Source organism: Podarcis gaigeae, assembly GCF_964106915.1.
Source record: "Podarcis gaigeae genome assembly, chromosome: 4".
Lineage (NCBI taxonomy): Eukaryota > Metazoa > Chordata > Lepidosauria > Squamata > Lacertidae > Podarcis > Podarcis gaigeae.
Genome location: NC_139677.1, coordinates 38,399,632 through 38,421,648, shown reverse-complemented (window position 1 = coordinate 38,421,648; position 22,017 = coordinate 38,399,632). Strand labels below are relative to the sequence as shown.

The 22,017-nt window shown below is 40.3% G+C and overlaps 1 protein-coding gene and 1 long non-coding RNA gene across 9 annotated transcripts in view; both read left to right on the top strand.

The window, feature by feature from the left end:
* The window catches only part of LOC310842603, an 852,366-nt gene that overhangs the window by 253,399 nt on the left and 576,950 nt on the right, over positions 1-22,017 (top strand). The gene's annotated exons all lie outside the window — the stretch shown is intronic.
* The window catches only part of NLGN4X (neuroligin 4 X-linked), a 156,165-nt gene that overhangs the window by 22,405 nt on the left and 111,743 nt on the right, over positions 1-22,017 (top strand). For 4 of the 8 annotated variants that reach the window (XM_083734257.1, XM_083734255.1, XM_083734260.1 and 1 more), the window contains exons 2-3: positions 1,265-1,349; positions 15,594-16,465. In XM_083734257.1, the coding sequence (XP_083590383.1) occupies positions 15,994-16,465 (472 nt within the window). In that variant the 5' untranslated portion in view covers positions 1,265-1,349; positions 15,594-15,993. The remainder of the gene's footprint in view (positions 1-1,264; positions 1,350-15,593; positions 16,466-22,017) is intronic. The other 4 variants (XM_083734261.1, XM_083734258.1, XM_083734254.1 and 1 more) reach the window with 1 other exon arrangement.

Genomic DNA, 22,017 nt, shown 5'->3' with positions numbered 1-22,017 from the left:
ACTAAATGCTTCAGTAAACTCAGACCCTAGTTTCCTTTGTTAGTTGGCAACCTAAGATTACAGCACAGTTTCCTGGTTTGAATATAACTGTAATTTCAAGAAAGCAAGGCAGCAAAGTTGAAGCTGGCACATAAAAGGAAGGGGGAACAAGTGAGAGCGAGTATGTTTGCCTGATTCTCATGTTAATAAGCCATGATTGATTAAACTATGATTGATGTATGAACGGGCCCATTGGTTTGGTTAAGCATAGTGTGCTAATCAACTTCACTGGTTTCCTTCAAAAATGTAAAATGGACAAGAAATCTCTTCTACTTTTTAGCATTTTGTACAATTCTTAGAATATGAGAATTCAACCCCACTTTGTCACTTGACATAGAAATTTTCTTTGTGCATACATATGCTTCTTATGTATGCTTATCATGTTGAGATTGTTGAGAAGAGAGCAATTGAAACTCATGCAGATTAAGTCTAAATAAGTACTGCAAATGGTCAGCAAAGGTCAATTTGGTTAAGTAGGGATGTGCAGATTAAATAAAAGTCAGAAAGCTTAAAAATTACAAGCTGATGATCAAGAAGAGTTCAGAAAAAGCAGAAATAATATAAACCAATGACAAAGTAAGTTTTCACAGTGTCTCAAGTTATGTATGCCTAATGACTCTCTTCAGACAAACATTGCTTGAATAAACATAAGTTATAAACTACATATAACAATTTAATTTGTTACTGTCTATAGATCTGCTTTGGGCTATGTGGCTTGAATAATCTACACTGGGAACCTTAAAGCACATAGGATATAAGAACGAAGAGCTTCAGGCATACTGTCTTCCGAGGATTAAAAAACAACCTGGAAGTTAGGAACAGAATATTATGTATGATTACAAGGAAATCATTTTGGCTTAGAAACCATATGCCTGCATGCTTATAGCATGCATGCCTTACACAAAATGCTGTAGAGAAAGGAACCTGTTGAACTCAACTTCCATCAGCATCAACTAGCATGGGCAATGGCAGGAATGGTGGGACGACTATAGGTTCTCCCTAAACCTTAATAGTGTCCAGGTATTCTGAGAGAAAGGAAGAGTGAAATGAAATTAAAAAGCATGATCATGATTGATTCCTTGAAAAATAACATTTGGAGGCATCTTGACCTTCATAGAAAGTTTTTAAAAATGGAGAAAAAGTAGTGTGGGCATATTAATTTAAGATGGCGTGTTGTCATTTCTTTTACTGAAGGGCAATCTCTACCTCTTTCTGTTTCCGACAGGGGGAAAATGTGTTAAAATCTAAAATGGCATCATGCTACCTCACACAGATAGAATTTGAAGGCTTCTAAAGCTGCAACACTGTTGGTAAGCATTTTTATAGTAAAGGTAAAGGAAAAGGTACCCCTGCCCGTACGGGCCAGTCTTGACAGACTCTGGGGTTGTGCGCCCATCTCACTTAAGAGGCCAGGGGCCAGCGCTGTCCGGAGACACTTTCGGGTCACGTGGCCAGCGTGACATCGCTGCTCTGGCGAGCCAGAGCCGCACATGGAAACGCCGTTTACCTTCCCGCTGGTAAGCGGTCCCTATTTATCTACTTGCACCCGGAGGTGCTTTCGAATTGCTAGGTTGGCAGGCGCTGGGACCGAGCAGCGGGAGCGCACCCCGCCGCAGGGATTCGAACCGCTGACCTTTCGATCGGCAAGTCCTAGGCGCTGAGGCTTTAACCCACAGCGCCACCTGCGTCCCTATTTTTTTTTAATAGTAGTCCTCCCTAAAACCCAGTTAACATTTTAATCATTTTCACTTATTCAGGAGTCAAAGCAGATGAGACATAACTGAATATTCTACCTCTTTGATTTGGTAAAAAGCACCTCTGGATGGTGCTGAGAGTGGCAGGATCATGGTACAGAGATGTTAGGGGATTTCTGATTTTTTGGGTGTGTGTGTAAATAATCATGCATACTATATATCTGGCAACATTTCCCTTTGGTTATTTACACTTGCTCTGTAATATAATAAAAGAAACTTTACTCAAAATCCTCTACTCGGCTCTGAACTTTTTATATCAGAGATTATGTGTCTTTGATTCTTTCTCATATGGTTTTTGGAAGGCACTATTTTCATGACTATAGTATCTGGTCATAGATGCTGCAGTGCAACACCATTGAACTGGACATTTCATGGAATTAGTGTAGGAGTTGTAGATTAAACCACTATATAATTCAGAGCCTTGATCTCATTGTGGACTAGTTCCTTCTTTGAAGTTTTTAGGTTGTTTTATCTAAAGGATGAAAAAGGTCAAGATTTTGTGTCCTCCCCCTTATTTTCTCCTCCTCTTTTCTAATGGTTTTGTTGTTATCATTTTCTTGTTTTTATGATACTGTGCAATAAAAGAAAATTGAGGTAGTCCTATTCCTTGTTTAGCTAAGCTCAAACAAACAAAAAATAATGCCCATGAGAACATTTGGTATTAGTGTATTATTATGGTGGCTGTGAATAAAGCTTTTGATTTTGATAGGTCTATATATTGGTGACACAGATGGGGGTGATATGTTCTGAGACATAGCTGCTATTATTGCTAGTGACAGGGCTTCCATTAATAGATGCAGTGGCTCAGAGGCTGTGAGCGTGAAATGAACTGATCTAAGCAGAAAAGAGAGCAAAACAAGCTGAATTGTGCATTTAAAAATTTACGGTGGGTCAGTGAGACCAGGATACAACTGTGAACTTCTTTTTTTAAGAAAGAAGCAGCAGCAATAATAAATGAGGGCATCAGGACAAATTACAACTATTAATCGAATGCTGTTGCTTAGACATAGAATATACTTGGTTGTGGTTCCTTAAATTATAAATTAATGGCTGCCAAAGAGAACCTGCCCTATCAAGAGTGTGTAGTCTCATGAATTACTTGTAAACTATGTAAGATAATAATCTTTTTCAATGCAAATATGAGGCTGGGTGGGCTTATAAAAACTAGAATTATGGAGTGCTGGTATAATATATGAATGGTGAAATCTGTGAGTCAAATCTCATCTTACCCACAAGCTCACTAGGTGGTCTTAAGACAAGGCATTATTATACTTTTTTTTTCATTTGCACCCTATGATCATAAGATTGGTCTATCTTGGGGTGTGATTATAAGTAATTACTCTCATGGCTCTCACCATGCTTGACTATTGGCTCTGGTACCTGGGTGATGAAAGTTGTAGTTTGGCAACATCTGGAGTTTCCCCCAGTTGGTATATGAAGCAGTTTGAAATATTTATCGGTGCTTTTAACACTATTGGGTTGTCCTTTATGGTGACATTGCCTTGGTGGAAATCACTTCCACAAGCTGCTTTTTGGTGGACACCCCCCCCCATGGTTCCCACTTCCAGATCTCTGTTCCAGAGGAACCCTGCCCCCCACTCTCAGAAAACGCTTTCCATGAGGTGATGGGAGGCTTAAGTCAATATGGGAATTGGGGGAAATGGTGGTGTGATTTGAATGAATGAAAGCATTGTCTGCTAAGGTAAAGCCACATTACACATAATGATATTTTGTTTGCTTGTTGTTTTTTTAGGAGATGATGGGTTGGGGAAGGTTGGATCCAAACATGTTCTTCCACTCATGGAACAGCTATTTCCATCAGCAACAGTATACTCTCATAAACAGCAAATCCCTTTTCTGAGTGGAGGGTCTCACTCCATCCAAGTATGGATCCATCCAAGTATCTTCTCTAAACTCTAGAAATTTAATTCAAATTTCTCTGGTGGTCTATGCATCCAGACTTCTAATATCTCCATAGTTTAGCGTATCTCTGTTACTCAGAGACTTTACAGTAGCCCTATTTCATTTGGAGCACATAGCAATAGTGACAGAAAATTCTAATCACTGAAGACAGTGTTATGAAACTGGTTGGTGGTGGTGACTTGCAATGAATCCATTATAGGCAAATATTAAGTTTCTGTATATAGAGACCTGCATTTGCTAGATAAATGTGGCTGCCTCTTTCAGTGCCCAAAGGAATTCTAAGGCAAATGCATGAAGGCAAATGCCTTGATGCATGGAAGCAGTCTTTCATATGTGGATTTGCTTTCTACTCTGGATTGGCTTTCTAGACTTTGTTCTATGCATTGAAAGGAAAATAGAAGAAAGGTTAAACCCCTATATCTACCATCCAGTGTTCACAATAAGTCATAGCAGATGGGTCCTGCAGAAATGGTTTATGCAACTTTGGAAGTACTGATCACTGTTCTTTTGGCATGAAGGTGGCTTAAATTAAGGTATATCCTCAAACAGGTTATCTAAGTTGACCTTAATGTTGTTGGAAATCACTCAGGGATGGAGGCGAAATGTGGAATATAGACATGTTTTAATGGTACCGATCAAACTGTGACAAATACTTAAGAATTAAAACTTTGCAGGCTGGGACTTCCCCACCCGCAAAATTGTTAAATGTTCATAACAACTCATTTATCTTCACTGAGGGCGATGATGTTCGGTGGGGGGATAATGTGAGTAATTTTAAAATTGTTCAGTTTACTTAGAGAAGTTCATAAACATTGATTTGTCACATCATGTATGACAAAATGTTTTTTGATCTCCAAACTTTGAGTGCTGCTGGAACAAAGCAGTGCAATAAAATGATTTTAACTGATGAGACATAACTGCATCAGTCTATTTCCATGCCAAATGTAAGCAATCCACCTCAATTATGCTAATTGGTGCCCTAAAAGAAAATGTTACAGCTGTTTGGTAAATCAGGAAGGTAGAGAGTTTCTTTTTCAGCAGAAAACATTCCACAGTGTTCTTGCAATATAATAGTCAAACTGTTTGTATTTACATTTTTTAAAAAATAAATCAATCATATAATTTGGCATCTCATTCTCATCATCAAAGTTGCCTATGTTTGCATAGGTTGTGCATATTTTCAGGTTCTGGTGAATCTGAAGGTCTATATTTGGTCTGTTTGAAGAATTCTGCTTCATCAGTTTTGCCTCATTTGTCCAAAACAAATGGACAGGTTGCAGTAGTAAGAGGAAGATGGGAATTGTGACCAGTACTATATCTCTTAATAAAGATCTTCATGTTGTTGTTTTTGGAATTTCTGTCCAACACAGGCTTTCAGACTGCTCAGTCATATCTCTGTCCTCTTAATAATTTTAAATAAGTAAATGCAACACACCAATAAAATATTTATTTATATGAAAAGCACACTCTCTATTCAGTTTTGCAATATTGGTTAAAAACCTTTGGTCCCTAGCCCGGCTTTCCATCAGTGAAGGAATTGCCAGAAGTATGCCATAGCTCCTCTGGGAAATGCTAAATTCTAGATGGATCCTAAAACAGTACTATCCCTGAGATTATATGGTTTAATTCCCCCCCGCACTTGTCTAAGGAGCATCAGGAATGGGAATGTGTAGGTTTTATTATCAAATGTTGCAATAGCTAAAAGCTAACAGACATTACTGAATTTTCATTTAATGCATTTAAGTCAAATCAAATACCACATATAGGTTGTTTCTGCCATGAAATACAGTGCTAGCAATTAGATGTATAATTGAAGATAGCAATGGAAAGCCACTCCACATGCCATCAAGTGCAGTGCAGAGTCTGGAAAGCCTAAATGTTGGCCTATTTTACTGGATATCAAAACATTTCATTTGGGAATTAATTAACACTGGAAACACATTGTGGTAAACTCTTTAGGCATATCTGAGCCTGGCTTGAGTTCATGCTGTCTGAAGAACACCGCCGTTAGTTGGATATCCTGCTGCTGGCAACCTATAAACACATGTGGTCACTTTCATGATCCAAATGTCTGTAGGAATTAGTTGCACTCTTAGAGGCCCCAGTAGCAAACTTGTCAGTTCTCCTGAAATCTGTGTTGATGGCAGAAATAATTGTCCTCCAGCTTGACTGGGAAAGCATAGAGGGAAATGACCCTAACAAATGGTGTTTCAGCCATTTTGTGACCAGTAACATGCTGGGATTCCAGAAATTATTGGAGCAATAACAGCTAATGAGAAGAAGACTTTCCAAGCTTTGAGGAACCTGATTAAAAATTGTGCAACTGATTCTCACCCCCACCCCCCATGCTGCAAAGCACATGACAGCATAGCAACTGAGAAGCAGGGAGGCAGGAGCCAAATGGGCATCACCTCCCCATTGCAGGCTATTCTGTACAAATGCCAAATCCTGGCTGGTCTGTTAGTTATGAAGCAGGATCTGTATGATGACGAGGCCAAATGAAACTCAAAGGGTAAGAACACAAAACACATGATTAGCAGGCCCAGAATCCTACCAACCAACCTGGAGCTATGCCCAAATTTCCTGAGAATGTTTCTGATACCTTGCTTTTTCTCACTCTTCCCGAAAGGCCACTTTGCTGAATATACAGCAACATTTTTTGTGGTGATCACAATTTCATCCCCACCCCCAATACCCCAGAAGAACACCAGGCATTGTGGCTTATAGAAAATGATTGCCAGCATGTCAAAACATTTGCAGCAGCCAAGAAACCAAACCAAAACAAAAACAAAAAAACAATGGACGGTGGGGGACAACTAAGCCATTCCACTGTCGGTGTTAATTTTGACCTTATTTACTGTGAGAAACTGTTGAAGAATTTATCCACACACCTCAGGACAATTGGCTGAAATGGTGCCCCAATTTCTCTGCCCAAAATAGGCTTCAAAATGTTGCAGGGTCTTCTACCATACTATTTTCCAAATGTACCTTTGCTAACTGATTAATATACTGGGGATGTCTGTTTATGATTGCCAAGTATAATTACTTTCTCTGTCACCAATTTGTTTTGATTGTGCCATAAAAGAGCATTCTCTTGGCATTTAGAGTATGATAATTCAGGGAAAACCAATCAGAACAACCAGCACTTATCTCTGTGACTATATTGCCTTTGCATAACTTATCAGCATTCTAGCTGAGCGATGCATAACAACCGTGTTTTCTGTCCTGAATCAGACAAATTGTTCTTAGCTAGAGGTAGCTAGCACAACACCTTCCCTTGGAACATGGTTAACACTTATGTCCACACAGCACCCTATGTGACTTTTGCAACCACTCCTGGACAGAGATAGCTTGCTCACTGTGATCCTTATACTGGTAACCTTTCAATTGCAATATGCTCTATGGGACTTCCCTTGAAGTTGATCTGGAAGCTGCAACTGATGAAGAATGCTTCTGCGACGTTGCTGAGATGTCCACATCTTTTACCTGTGCTGAGGTAACTGAATTGGTTGCCAAACAGCTACCTAGTCAGGTTTACAGTACTCTTTTTAACATAAAAACCCTGAACAACTCGGGACCAGGTTACCTAAAATAATTCCTGGATAGACCTTTAATATCACTTAGATCATCTGGGGAAAATTCTACTCATGGCACTGGACCCTTCATAATATCACAGAGCATTGATCTGAAAACAGGCATTTTCTGTAGTTGCCCCTCTTCTGTGGAATACCCATCCCTCTGCCATACACAAAGTAACAATCATGTCAGCTGCGTTCCATTGCTGACAGAGGGGGAGAGTGTGGAGAGACAGGTGGAGGTAATAAGGCAGGAATGCAGAAGGGGGAGGAGGAGCCAATTTGCAGTAGAAGCCAGAGAACAAGGAGAGCTGAGAACAAGGAGAAGGGAAGGGGGAGTTCAAAGGAGAAGATGCAGACTGACAGCTGTAGCTCAGGCTCAGAGGGAGCGCTACCGGGAATTGCCCATCCCCAGGTGTGTAGGCTTGCAAAGATTAATGAAAGGTGTGAACAGGAAAGGAAGCGTAAGTGGAGCTTTAAAAGTGGGAGGAGGAAGGGGCGTACCTCAGACTCAGCAACAGCAAACCTGGAAGCTGACACTGAGTGACTGAGCTCCAGAGTGATTTGTGTGTTTTGAGCAATAAAACCTGAGTTAATTGTTGCCAGCGTTGTCTTGCTTCGGTGGGAAAGACCCAACCATAACAAATCATCAGTTGCTGCAGATGTGTTGCGAAGACTTATCTCTGCCCAAGCTTTCCTTGACCTGTATTATCAGACCTGTTTTATGTGAATCCCCTAATACCTGTTTTATTATTTTTACATGGTTTTATGTTGCTGCTTTATTGGTTTCGGACTGCATTTCTTATTGATACTTCTTATCATAAATGTACTCCACTTAGATTTTTGAAATATTAAGCAATTTATAAATGCCTTTAAAGATGCTAGAAATACTTGGGACTATGGCAACCTGGGTTCAAGTTCCTGCTCAGCCATGATGCATATTGAATTATTTTTAGCTAGTTATTATCTCTCTGTTGAAGCTATTTCATAAGAATGTTGTATATTTAAAATGGGACAAACACAAATCATTTGCCCTTAGGGGAAACATGATATGCAAATATGATGAATTAAAAAGAGTAAGAGCTCCTCCAGACAAACTGTTTGTTCAGCACTCATCCTGACTTGCTTGCACAATAAATTTGGTCTTTATTAAACATTCATTCTCATTCGTTTACAGGGTAGTTATATGACAATGAATATTCATTCTGCACTCATCCTGGTTGGGATCCCATTAATTATTTCTTCATCCCACACTTTTAAATTCATTTCGCCATCACTTTCCAAACCACAAAAAGTTGCACTGGTTAACAGCCACTTAATCCACTTCAATTGAAAAAAATCTAAAGCTACAGTATGCCATTGAATCCTTCCTGAAAAATAGGAATGGTCTGGAGGCACCCTAAGTGAATAAAATTCAGAAATGTGCACACAGAGCTCCTGTGCTAAACTACCCATTTACATAGGCACCTATGTGCAAAGATTCCATTGTATAAGCATAGCTGCCCTAAACAACAAAGAGAATAGGAAAATATGCACCCATTAGAATTCTGTGTGTACGCTTGACCTCTTTGTATCGGAGCCATATTGTGCCACTCATGCTCCTATGAGTCATGTACTTTGTTCATACCAGCTTTGGAGATTAATGTAAGTGTTATTTTTGTCCACTGCCTAGTTTCAGCCAACTGCTACGGGCTATTGGATTTAGTGACACTGAGCAATGAAGAAAATAAATATTATTGCCTAGAGCACTGTGTTACAGGGCATGCCAAGAAAAAAAAAGTTATAAGGTTTTGTTAGATTATAAAGAATCCTAAAGGATGCTGGGAAGGGGCCAGAAACCTAAAGCACTAAATAGTATAGAAAAACGATGCCAGATCATTTCATTTTTTCTTTTTTTTAACCCACCACTTAAAATGTCCTAGTTCAGGACGGCAGAGCTTCTGATTTTCCTAGTGAATGCATTCTGCCAGGCGTCTATTGTAGCTAGGGATGGATGGACCTGTCACTTTCAGTTCTCTGTTTATCTTTTTTTTCCCAATTGTGAATTCAGTTCTCCAGATTTCCACAGCAATTTGGGATTATGATTATTTTTTTAAAATGTAATGAAAATTCATCAGCATTTTAGTGTAGATTTCTCCTAATAAACACAAATTTGTATGCAGTTTTGACTAAAGTACATATTTTTGCAAGTAATTTCCCCTGATATAATGCATTATTGGTATGTTATCTTTCACTAATATATTTCTTTTTGTGCACACCTCCCCATAATATATGCATTTTTGTAAGCATTGCTTTGTTGGAGAACTGCATTGCAAAATTCAGATAGGTGTGAATTTCAAAACGGTTTCAGAAAGTGATAATTCAGTAGATTTGTCTAGTAAAGAAAATGCCACAGTCTACTGCATCTGGTCCAGCTGACTCCTTCTGAATTAGGCCCTGGAGCATAATAAAACTTTAAAATGATGACACGTGAAAACAAAGTAAGATGCCTAAACATGCTCAGTGTTTTGTTTATATGATCAGTTGATCTCTCAGGAAATATTCATCCAGGTCTAACCTTGTGCCATCACAACAAATATATTTTTATTAGTACTTATGAACATTTAAAACTCTTTACAATCACAAAATCTATTATCAGTTAACAAAATCAAGTCTTTTACCAAATCACTTGCGACTGAACCTGGTACCTTCAGCTATTCATTACTAAGGAGGGTGGTTGGCTGCAGAAGTTCTGTTAACTGGACTGTTACCAAAAGCTGTCTGTATGATCCTTATTGTAGGAATGTTTCTTCTGGATAGCACTTGTTGAAAGTTTCAAGAAATGGGTGTGTGTGTGTGTTTGTGTGTGTACATGTGCATGGCACGTGTGCTTGTGTTTTTTGTGGGGAAAGAGAATATTTTGCTCCTGAATATTATTTTTGTTTTCTGACTTCTTCCTCTTCTGGAACAAAGATGCTGAATTGAGTTAAAATTTCTGAAAGCTCATTGATGTGCAAAAATGTAATTAAGCACTGGAAGACATTTTTAAATTTTATGTGTTTGGCTGGATGATAGGGGCTGTCAAGCAAATCATTTTAACAGGTTTAGCTCTGTTATTACAGAAAAGCACTGAGACAGCATGTTTTCTTACTAGGGACTTGCCATGAATAATAAAATTCTGTCTTACTTCCCTTATTATCTGTTTTCCTTTCCTGTAGGGGGAATAAGACACGATTCTAAGCCTCTGCTCATCTAATTAAATTGCATTTCTACTGTATTTTCCATTTTGTAGTGAAATATATCATACAGAAAAGACCCATTCTCATTTTGGCACCACTTCTGAAATACTGGATTTCATTCTGTAATTGATCATTTTTAGTCTTTCATCCATTCTAGATTGAAAAGGATAAAGAACCGGATCTTCTGTCACTGAAATGACAATGCCTTAATCTCCTTTCTGCTTGCTATTTGAATAGTAACCTGGGAGCTGCCTTACTGGGAAAACTATGAGTCCATTTAACTTCCTATTCTTACTCAGACTGATTGTAGAAAAGTATATAGGTATACAGAAGAGTAATAATAACTCATTCCTACCAGCCAGTTCCTGTAGTCTAAGCTTTAAGTACATTGCTATCAAGGAGATCTACACCAATTCACAAATGACCCCATACTTGTGTGAGCTTCAGACTTTCCTAAGTAATCATTATGTGTGCTTGGAATCTACAGATCTTGAATGCAGTCTCAGAAAAGTCTGAGAGAAGGGTAAAGTGAATAAGTCAGCCTGTTTTGCTCAGACAAAATCCAGTGTCAACGTCATTATCCCACGGGGTTTTGGATGGAGGCAAACTGTTTTGTATAGCATCCAAAAGTATGATAAGGGTGGTATTAACTTGGATTGACACTGGAATGCAACACACACACACATTAGCTCATGGATCAAATGGGAATTGAGGTGTGTGTGTGTGCGTGCACATGTGTGTGTAAATAAAAGTAAATAGCAAAGACAAACCAACCAACCAGACATTCTTGAATGAAAAATTATAGCAGAAGTGTTAAATGAGAAGAGGACTATGCCATGTCTGATCAGGACTCATGAGTACTGGGCCTGCCTATAGCATTTAGTGGAAGTCCCCTACCCTTATTTCCAAAGGGAATGTTGTTTTGGACTTTGAAAGTTGAGAGGTCACAGCTGTGTAAAGGACTGTGTGCATGGACAGAATCCAGACAGGGACCTTCTTGTATGGGAGACATTACTACCTTGATTCTGCCCATAGCAGTTAAAGCACAACTGTTCACATCATTGAGCATCCCTGCTCCAATTCTTATAGTTGTGCACTGTATCCCCCCAATAATCAGGACAAGTAACTCTGGGACAATTCTAAATGTTGTATGTTCTGCCTTCTCCCAACCATATATTTCCTTCCTTGTCCACAGCTGTTGCCCTGTGAAAAGGGAGAGGCAGACACAGGAAGCCGCTGGCTCTCTGTAAGACCACCCATTGGCAAACACAGCCTTAGAGGATGCAAACAAAGCAAAGCTAATCTGTGTGTCATGCAAAGTCTTTTGTGAGGTTGGGGAAGGAAGATTGTTGTTGCTGTCGTTCTGCCATTTATGCATGGTAATCTAGGAAAACATGTTCTCCTGAACAAACTCAGAAGGTATAACAATCATTTAAAACAAGGTTGTGAAAAGCTCTGGAGTAGCTTAGAAATGTTTTCCCCTCACCGTTAAGTAAATACAAGCAACAGAGCTACTAGCATAATTGCAAAAGGTCAACATTTCCATGACCTATCACAGGTGACTCTAAGGCCCTGTTCTAAACAACAACAGATGGTAATGAAACTCTGCCTGGGATGCACTTCAGGCTGCGGAAATAGCTCACATCATTAAGTAGACTTGGAGCGGTAGAGCTCTTGCTTTGCATTCAAAAGGTGTCAGGTTCAACCACTGGTATCTCCAGGTAGGACTGTCAAAGACTCCAGTCTGAATCCCTATATTCAGGGTCAGTGTATTTGTGTACCACATTTTCTACAAATACATCTGTGCCCAAAGCATTTTACAGGATAGACAACTGAAATGCCATAACTGTGATTTGAATACATTGCAATGCAACATAAATCCATCATTTAATTCAAAACAGTGGCAAATGTTTAAATGAACATAAAACATACCAGTTGGTCAATTAGCAATATCCAATGCCAATAATATTACAGTGGTACCTCAGGTTAAGAAATTAATTCATTCTGGAGGTCTGTTCTTAACCTGAAACTGTTCTTAACCTGAAGCACCACTTTAGCTAATGGGGCCTCCCACTGCCGCTGCACCGCCAGCACACTATTTCTGTTCTCATCCTGAAGCAAAGTTCTTAACCCGAGGTACTATTTCTGGGTTAGCAAAGTCTGTAACCCGAAGTGTCTGTAACCCGAGGTGCCACTGTACTGTATTATAATACCCACAGTATCCAATGCATTCCAGTGGTTCATTATGAGACCTAAGAGATCTCACTCATATGAAACTCAAGGAAAAAGACGAAAAGATAAAGCAAAATAACCACTAGGTTCTTCAGGCAGCCCACCACTACAGTAAATACCATTCTCTCACCTGGGCCTCAAATTTTGGTCCTAAAGGTGCACACTCATCCTTGTGGCAACTCCCCTATTGGCTGACTCTAGAAAGCAGAGCACCAAGAGAGGCAAGATGTCCCCATTAAAGGTTATGGTTCTAAAGAGAGCATAAAAGCCTTTGCATACTGACAGAGCCATTGTCTGCTGGTTTAGACAATACTGAGCTAGAGATACTCTGGCCAAATTCTGTGCGACTGCCATAAAACTTAGGGAACAAGTTGTGCTACCAAAATGATTAAGGTTTTAAATGATAATTTTAGGTTATATTTTAGTGATCAAGATTTAATATTTTTTTAACTGCCTCTATATCTGAATTGTGTCTGTTATACCCAACTGCAATTCAATGTATTCCTGCTGTGTTTTATGATTTCCCTGATATTGTAAGTGACCCGGAACTGGTCTGTGACTGTAATAATAAAATTCTATTCTATACTGAGCTAGAGAGACCAGTGACATAATTCAGTATCTGTGAATCCTAAGAACCCTACTCCACAATCTTCCACACAAAAGCAAGCCATAAGATATATAAACAAATAATGACAATAATCTTGTGTGTGTGTGTGTGTGTGTGTGTGCCTGTGCGCATACGTGTTTACTGTTAGAGGAAGTCAAGTACCTCCCAGCAGATGGGAAAATTTGCTCCAATGTGCTCAGTGATCTAACTCTTAGAGTTTAGTTTCAATGAATTTCTGTATGAGAATGTGGTTAATACAGTTTAGTTTTAGCTGTAGTTGGGGTGCTGTCCCTAGTGGAGCGGAATCACTCATGTTTTCTTTTCCTTTGACTGAAAATGTTTCTCACATTACATTTTTGTGTATTCCATGATGCAACATTCATACAATTCATCCGACATTTTCCTTTAGGTTAGCTTGATATGAGTCTAAATGCTACGGAAACTTCTTGTCATTGTCCTGACATTTAACAGTGTAAGCAAAGTCCTACATTAAAATTAGGCCACTTTCTCAGGGCAAATGTGGGGGAGGGAGTTATCTAGATAGAGAGTGCTGAGTGCTCACTTCTTTAAAGAACCCTGGCATGGATTTGTTGAATATTTTGGACCTTATGTGGAAAATTGCAACTTAATGAGGAACTTGAAAGGACACTTCTGTGTTGAGTACATTTTATAGCTAAAATAATGTAGCTATGACAACATGTTCCTTGACAATGGAAAAATTAAAACATTTCACGTTTGCTTTAGTTATTTTTTTTTTAGTAGATTTGCTTTCAGCTTTCTCATTCCAAAGTCTCATGGTAGGGTTATACATAAAAATGTGCAGAGATGCAGGCAGGGATAGAAATAATCGAGGAAGGTCTGTGGCTCAGTGATAGAGCACATGCTTAGCTTTGGAAAAGACTCCTGTTTGGAATCCTGGGGAGATGCTTCTGATCAATGGAGACTATACACAGCAAGATGAAGCAGAATAAGGCTGCTTCTGCCTATGTCCCAATTAAAATGTTAGGCAAATAGCTAAGCCTAACAAGTATAAGGACGCAGGTGGCGCTGTGGGTTAAAGCCTCAGCACCTAGGACTTGCCGATCGAAAGGTCGGCGGTTCGAATCCCTGCGGCGGGGTGCGCTCCCGCTGCTCGGTCCCAGCGCCTGCCAACCTAGCAGTTTGAAAGCACCTCCAGGTGCAAGTAGATAAATAGGGACCGCTTACCAGCAGGAAGGTAAATGACGTTTCCGTGTGCAGCTCTGGCTCGCCAGAGCAGCGATGTCACGCTGGCCACGTGACCCGGAAGTGTCTCCGGACAGCACTGGCCCCTGGCCTCTTGAGTGAGATGGGCGCACAACCCCAGAGTCTGGCAAGACTGGCCCGTACGGGCAGGGGTACCTTTACCTTTACCTTTACCTAACAAGTATAAACAAGTCATCTCAAACTGTTCTGAATGATACTCAGATTTGAGCTTGACTCTGCATGGGGCAAGAGGTGCAATGCATTTTCACACATGTGACTAAAGCCACCTTTGACCTCTTTCACTACTATTGTATGCATGTGAATGATGTTAATGAGAAGTAAGAGAACTTTTTTTCAACACCACATCTACATTTTAGTCAGCAACAGTTCTGCATTTGCTTGAAACAAGCCAGGCAAAGGGGGAGAAATGCACAAAACACCCTAAATTACAACCCAGTGTGCTGAAGTAGATACTCATTGGACTTCAAATGTTGGACTACAGCATCCTGGAGTTAAATCTGTGCTAGTCACACTCAGCATAATGCTTCTGGGTTAAAATGGGGATGAGATACGATATATGCTGCTCTGAGCCCCTTAGAAGCAGTGATGTAAATAAATAGTCAATGCACAAAATAGTAATCAAAGCTGGTCCCCTCTGTTCAATGCCACTGAAATCTTCTCTAAGTTAAAATTTATTTTTTCATACATACAGACAGCAGATGGTTCTGCAGCTAGTTATATAGCTGCTGAGAAATGAAATGTGCAGTGTCACTGCCCAGTGGAGATAGCAGCTACCGTTTAATGGTGTGCTACTCAAGCATTTCTCATTAGCTGTATGTCCCACTGGACTGAAAGGCATTGGAGAATTCCTATATCCTTAAATGGCAGCATGATGTTAATCTAGCAGAAATGGATGAAGGTGATGAAATGGCAGGGAAACAAATTGAAGATTTATTTTAAAATATTGTCAGCAGCAGAGTGTATGTTAATTCTCCCTCTCCCTTCTTTGTTTATTGCACAGGTTGATTCATCATGCTGGAGTTAACTGGAAGGAGCCACCGTGCCAACATAGCAGAGTAAATGTTGAACATCTTGCCACTTCTGATTCTTGGATTGTGATATCAGCACCGAAATAGAAGCAGACCCAAGGGATGGGCTTTAAGCAAAAGAACTCCCTTGCTTTTGGTGCCACGGGGATCTGTCTATGGTCGTTCTGCTGAGACACATACAACACTCATTTTGGGGGCTTCTTTCTGCCTTGGCAAGATTGTTTTTGCCCGTTATTTTATTTTCCTTGGTCAACTCCTCCCTCCCCCCCACTTGCACACTCCCCTCCCTCCTCACTTTTTTGCCCTTTCCCGACTAATTTGATTCTCCATCTGGGTGTGGAAGACAGAGGCCTGCGAATGTTGATGTAAATCATGTCACGGCCAATGGGACTCTTATGGCTGCCTTTGATCTTTACTCCTGTTTGTGTCATGTTGAATTCTAATTTCCTCTTCTGGATAACTGCTCTAGCGATACGGTTTACGCTTATCGATGGACAAGCACAATACCCAGTCGTAACCACGAATTATGGCAAAATACGTGGTGTAAGAACACCTTTGCCCAATGAAATACTTGGTCCTGTGGAGCAATACTTGGGAGTCCCTTATGCTTCTCCTCCAACCGGGGAAAGACGATTCCAGCCCCCGGAGCCTCCTTCCTCCTGGACCGGCACACGGAATGCCACACAATTTGCTGCTGTCTGCCCACAGTATCTGGATGAGAGATCACTGCTCAACGACATGCTGCCTGTTTGGTTTACTGCCAACTTGGATACTGTGATGACGTATGTTCAAGATCAAAACGAAGACTGCCTGTATCTGAATATTTATGTGCCCACTGAGGATGGTAAGTACATTATTCAGCCATAAGCCGGCCAACTAGCCTGCCTACTACAAATAAGTGAGACTAGGGTATTCGACTGTAGAACATGCTGTAGTCACCTTTCAGCTTTCTCCTTGACTCTTGTTAGACAAAAAATGTTATAAAACAGAGGCTTGTTTATATTAATGCTGATGTGTGTGTCGGCTGTGCATATTTTGCTATCAGAATGCAATTCTATTTTCAGATGTATATCAATCCCCACCACAATGGTTGTTCATGGAGGAAAAGTCAATAAATAATAATAAGAAAAAGAAGAACAACATTAAACCCATTCAAATAGGAAATGAGTTGCTTTGATTATTAGTGTACTATATAGGCCCTCTGAAGAGAAAATAGGTATAGTGTATTTTATTTTGTAGAAGACTTCTGAAATGTCATTGTTTATGTAGGAACTCGTTATACTTCACATTTCTTCAAACTTGTTTGATGAAGGTGTTTGCAGTATAAAGACCTCATCATTTTTAGAAGATTCACCATTTTAATAATGCTGTACATATATCATTCATGCTGGCAATTAAAAATGGGTTAGTCAACAGCTATTGCACAGCAAAGAGGAGTCACTATCATTTCTGCCCCACCCCCACCTTCTGGAACATCCTTCTCTAATAATTTCTCTGTTGATACCTTTTATTGCAAATCTTAATGACATACTTTTCCTGTAACAGGAACAATCTTTTAAACAACATTTTTTCTGTAACATACTAACAATGTACTTTGAAAAAGACACCATCGGAGGTATTGATTTCTGGCTTGCAGGCCATGCCTTATTCGAAAAATAACTTACTGGTTCTACTTCACAGAATAATGGAGAATTGTACTACGTAACGATGTTGGTAAACACTCCAAAGCAGACCATTTCTGTTAATGTCTTATTTTAATAACTGTATGATTTGTCCCCAGTCTTGTAACCTGTGCAATGTAGGTATGGAAGACTGAATGCCATTAAGTGCTTCATTTTCAATAGCTAAACACTTCTATATGTATTTGAGTATCCAAACTGTTGTAATTCCCTTGCTTTGACTGCTGCTTGGATCTGAGTACGTATTGTTGCTGGCTAAATCATTTTTCACTTCAGACGTGGAAATGTAGAAAGTGTAGTAGATGGAATATAATATAGGACACTTAAGCCACCACAAATCATTCTCCCCCACATCAAGGGTGGAGATCCTACAGTTCCAATGGACTTCAGAATAACGTCCTTCAAGCTACCACCTGCTTCTTCTGTCACACTACAGCACAGCAAAAAACATTTGTATCAAACTGAGATCCTCCTCTCACTTTACCTCTCACTTTCAATGCACTGAAAAAGTCAGTGCATTGATCTCCCACAGGTCATCTTGCTCAGCAATGTTTCCCCTGTGCTGGCAGTAATCTAGGATCCTGGGGTTTTCATGAGTTACGGGGAGCTCCAAGGTAAGGTATGAGACAGCCTTAGTTTAAATGACCTAGCCAAATTGCAGCTAGCTTGGTAAGAAAAACAGCAGGGAAGAGTTCAGTGCAGTTTCTCTGTTCCTCTGGTTCAGAGAGAAGGCTGCAGCATAGACTTTCTGTCTGCTTTCTTTTCTTTTGCATGTTAAAACAAAGGAGATCTCACCTAGCTGTTCTTAGACACGTAGGAATTCAAATAAGTGCCAGGGTTTCTGCTTTTACTTCAATATTCAAAAAAGCTCAATGACATGGTGTACACAATGCAGGGTGCTACACTGTAGGGGGCAGAGATGGGAAAACTGTGGTCCTCTACCGATGACATTGGACTCCTACTCCCATCAACCACAGCCATCACAGCCAATGTTCAAAGAAGATGGAAATTTTAGCCCAATAATATCTGGAGCGCTGCTCCAGGTTCTCTGCTGGTGATCTGTGGAGCTCCCTGTGTGCATTTGAATGCTCATCAGAAGCACTCTTTGTAGAGCAACTCCTGGTTGATACTTTATCCTGAAGTTTTCCCCCTATGAACTCTGTGCACAGCTTTAGACCAAATTTCTTATTATTATTTGGAATGGGATACTTTCATATCATTAGTGGCATATGAGTTTGGAAAATATGATCTAGGACAATCCTTAATCACAACTAATCTGAAAAGCTCCTGTTTGTAGGTAACTAGAAGGAAATATTTCAAAGTGTGAGTATTGTGTGTGGGTGGGGGAGGGGATTCAATGCAAATTTTAAAAGGGATACATATATTTTTCCTATGTTGTCCTTGGAGGAAACTGATGGCAGATTGATTCAGTTCCTTCTTGGTAACTTGAAATCTCTGAGCTAAGCCCTTTGTAAAGTAATTAGCATGACAGTTTTGTTCTAACAACAGCTTGGGCATGTAACAAAAGTGTTTTAACACCAGCTGTTGTTGTTTTTCCTGAACATGTATGCCTGGGGGAAAAATATTCCTTCCAAAGCTTGCTTCATGCACTTTTAATTAAGAGATGACCCCACAGAAATTATTGTCTCTCCCACCTTCTTCTTCTTCTTGCCATGAACAATCACTGAAATTTTTGAAAGGTTGTACTTACTCAAGAAACCAACAGAGGGCTCTTCAAGACTTTGAGATACAGGTGATCCATGATGGGAGCTTGAGAGCTTTCCAAATCATTGGTTTCCTGGTTCTGGGAATTCCTTCTTTGTAGCAGGCAACAGCTCTTTGTTTTGTTAAGTATGGTGGAGGCAATTGGAGGTGTGCAAAAGTATTAAGAGTAGGGCAGCTGGATGTTTGATTCAGGCATATTTTAAACTAATGACTCGTCTTTAATTTATCAGGGGATATCCAGCATTAATCGTACTCAGAGTAGACTTGTTGAAACCAAGTTCATAGCTTTTAACGGGTTGACTCCGAGTTGGATAGCACCCATTCTCTCTCTTTTTGGTGTGCAGAAGGGACCATGCAGTAAGGGCACAATTTGGGGAGCAGCTTTAAGGACAGAGATTTTGGAGAAATGACAGAAGTCATTGTACAATGACAAAAGTAATTGTGTTTACTACAAATGGGTAAAAGGGACGTGGGTGGCACTGTGGTGTAAACCACTGAGCCTTGAGCTTGCACAGTGATTGCCGGACCATCCGTGGGCCGGATTGAGAAGGTGATTAGGCCGCATCTGGCCCCCAGGCCTTAGTTTGCCTACCCATGTGGTTTGCCGATCAGAAGGTCGGCGGTTTGAATCCCCGCAATGGGGTGAGCTCCTGCTGTTCGGTTCCAGCTCCCACCAAGCTAGCAGTTCGAAAGCACATCAAAGTGCAAGTAGATAAATAGGTGGCGGGAAGGAAAATGGTGTTTCCATGTGCTGCTCTGGTTTCGCCAGAAGCGGCTTAGTCATGCTGGCCACATGACCCGGAATCACTGCAGACAAACGTTGGCTCCCTCGGCCATTAAAGAAAGATGAGCACCGCAACCCCAGAGTTGTTCGCGACTAGGGTCAGGGGTCCTTTACCTTTACCTTTTACAAATGGGTAATGTGCCCCATCATCCTTGAAGGAGTGGGAGAGGAGGGGGATATGACATGAAACAGCTTTTCTGCTCTGCAGGTTTCTCTGTTTCCTAGTCTTATACCATACTCAGTCTGGAGCTGTGTATCTTTGTTTTTTTGTTTGTTTTACTTTTTTATATTTATAAAATAATGAGACGGTAAACTGTGCTTAATTTATGGGCAATAGCGTTCTGTGTGGCATGACATCCTTCTAGGTCTTTCTCTCTCCATCTGATCTTTTAAAATATATCGGGCAAAATTGGTAGTTTGCATTGAATAAGCTATGACTGTAACATTCAGCTGGAGTCGCTTGAGAGGGATTATTCGGAGTGAGGAGAACACTACGTATAGGAGGAGAGATACCTAAAATAAGTTGAAGGATCCAAGATGTCTCACTTACTTTCTGGTCAGATACCATGGCACTATGGTCAGGACTTTGGCCTGCTGTTATACAAAATGAAGAAGAGAGAGAACTGCTGGGGGAGGAAACAAGAGGACAAGTGCAACTTTTCCACTCCCAACAGCAGCTCGATATTCCATTCTCGTAGATTACTGGTGACATCAGGCAATACTGCTGCTTTGGGACAGATTGTAAGTAATTCCTCGCAGATCTCTAGCCCAATGGTTGCCATTAATTTGATTTGAACTGATTTTATAATGAATTGATTTTAGAATGCTGTATTATTTTACTGTTGTTAGCCACTCTGAGCCCGGCTCCAGCTGGGGAGGGTGGGATATAAATAAATTTTTATTATTATTATTATTATTAAGTGAATATAGAAGCACTGGTGTGATCACCTCTCCTTTATCTGATGCCAGTCTCTTCCTCAGCTCTTTCCTTGTTGTTATGCAAAATACTTTGTTGCATTTTACGGTTAATTGAAAATAGAAAAAGACCCTGCAATCCTACTTTTGTGACTCTGGAAGCTAAGGACAAATTGACACTATTGAAGAAGACAATGACCTCCTTTTGCCTCCACAATGTGCATATGTCTATAGAGCACATGTTTGGATGTTTGGCATATTGACCCAATGAGAAATCTGCTTCTTTCAACTGAGAAAATACAACGACGCATTGATAGTTATTTTATTTTCTGTCCAGTTATTCTACATGGAAGGATGCTGTCACCTTTTCATCTGCACTTTGGATTTGGCTGCCAGAATTTTCGACCCTATGAGACTCCTTTTTTCCCCTCAGGGTGGACAGTTCTCTCTTTCCCATAATAGCCTTCTTGCTTTGGAGAGTTGCCTGAGCTTCTGTTTATAGTGTGGTGTCCTCTATATGTCACAGCAGAGTAGATTCGCCCTCCCAGATATAATCTGCTTTATCATTTTCACCTCAGCTGACTCTGGATTTAGTGTTTCTGTACACTGCACTCTGGCAACAAAACGCTTAGTCATTTGAGCCCTGGCCCAGGCCTTCAGATGAATTATTTAACAATAGCCTCAACCTTACTTAACAATCTGTAGTGTGAAATCTCTGTAACCTAAATTGCAAAGCATAGAATGAAGGGGGTCAATAATAGGAATTATTAACTCATCCAGGATCACCCGACAGTGCGTTCAGATGAGTGAAAACAACTGCTTGAGGCATGGGCCTGGAGAACAGTAGCTATTATTTTATTTTCATCCTGCTCTTTCCCTAAGGAGTTTAAACAGGTGATCGTTGTGCTCCTCTGCCCATTTAATCCTCATGTAAGGTAAGGTTAGCGGAGAAATAGTGACCTAGTTTGAGCCAGATTAGAAACCATGTGCACTGCTCTGGCTTTCATGCTTTTTAAAATATAAGGTGCTTTTTATTCTACTTTTAAACAAACCAAAGTTAGATCTGAGGGATGGCTATTATTATTTTTTCATTTTTGTTAATTTAGTCAATGAATTTATCCATAGTTTTAACTTGATAGGTCTCCCAATCAGTGGCGTAGCGTGGGTTGTCAGCACCCGGGGCAAGGCAAGTAATTTGTGCCCCCTAACCTGTGGATTTGCGCCCCCTAACCCATGGATTTGCACCCCCTAACCCTAACCCCCATATGTTGCGCCGGTGTGGCTGGCCCCCCC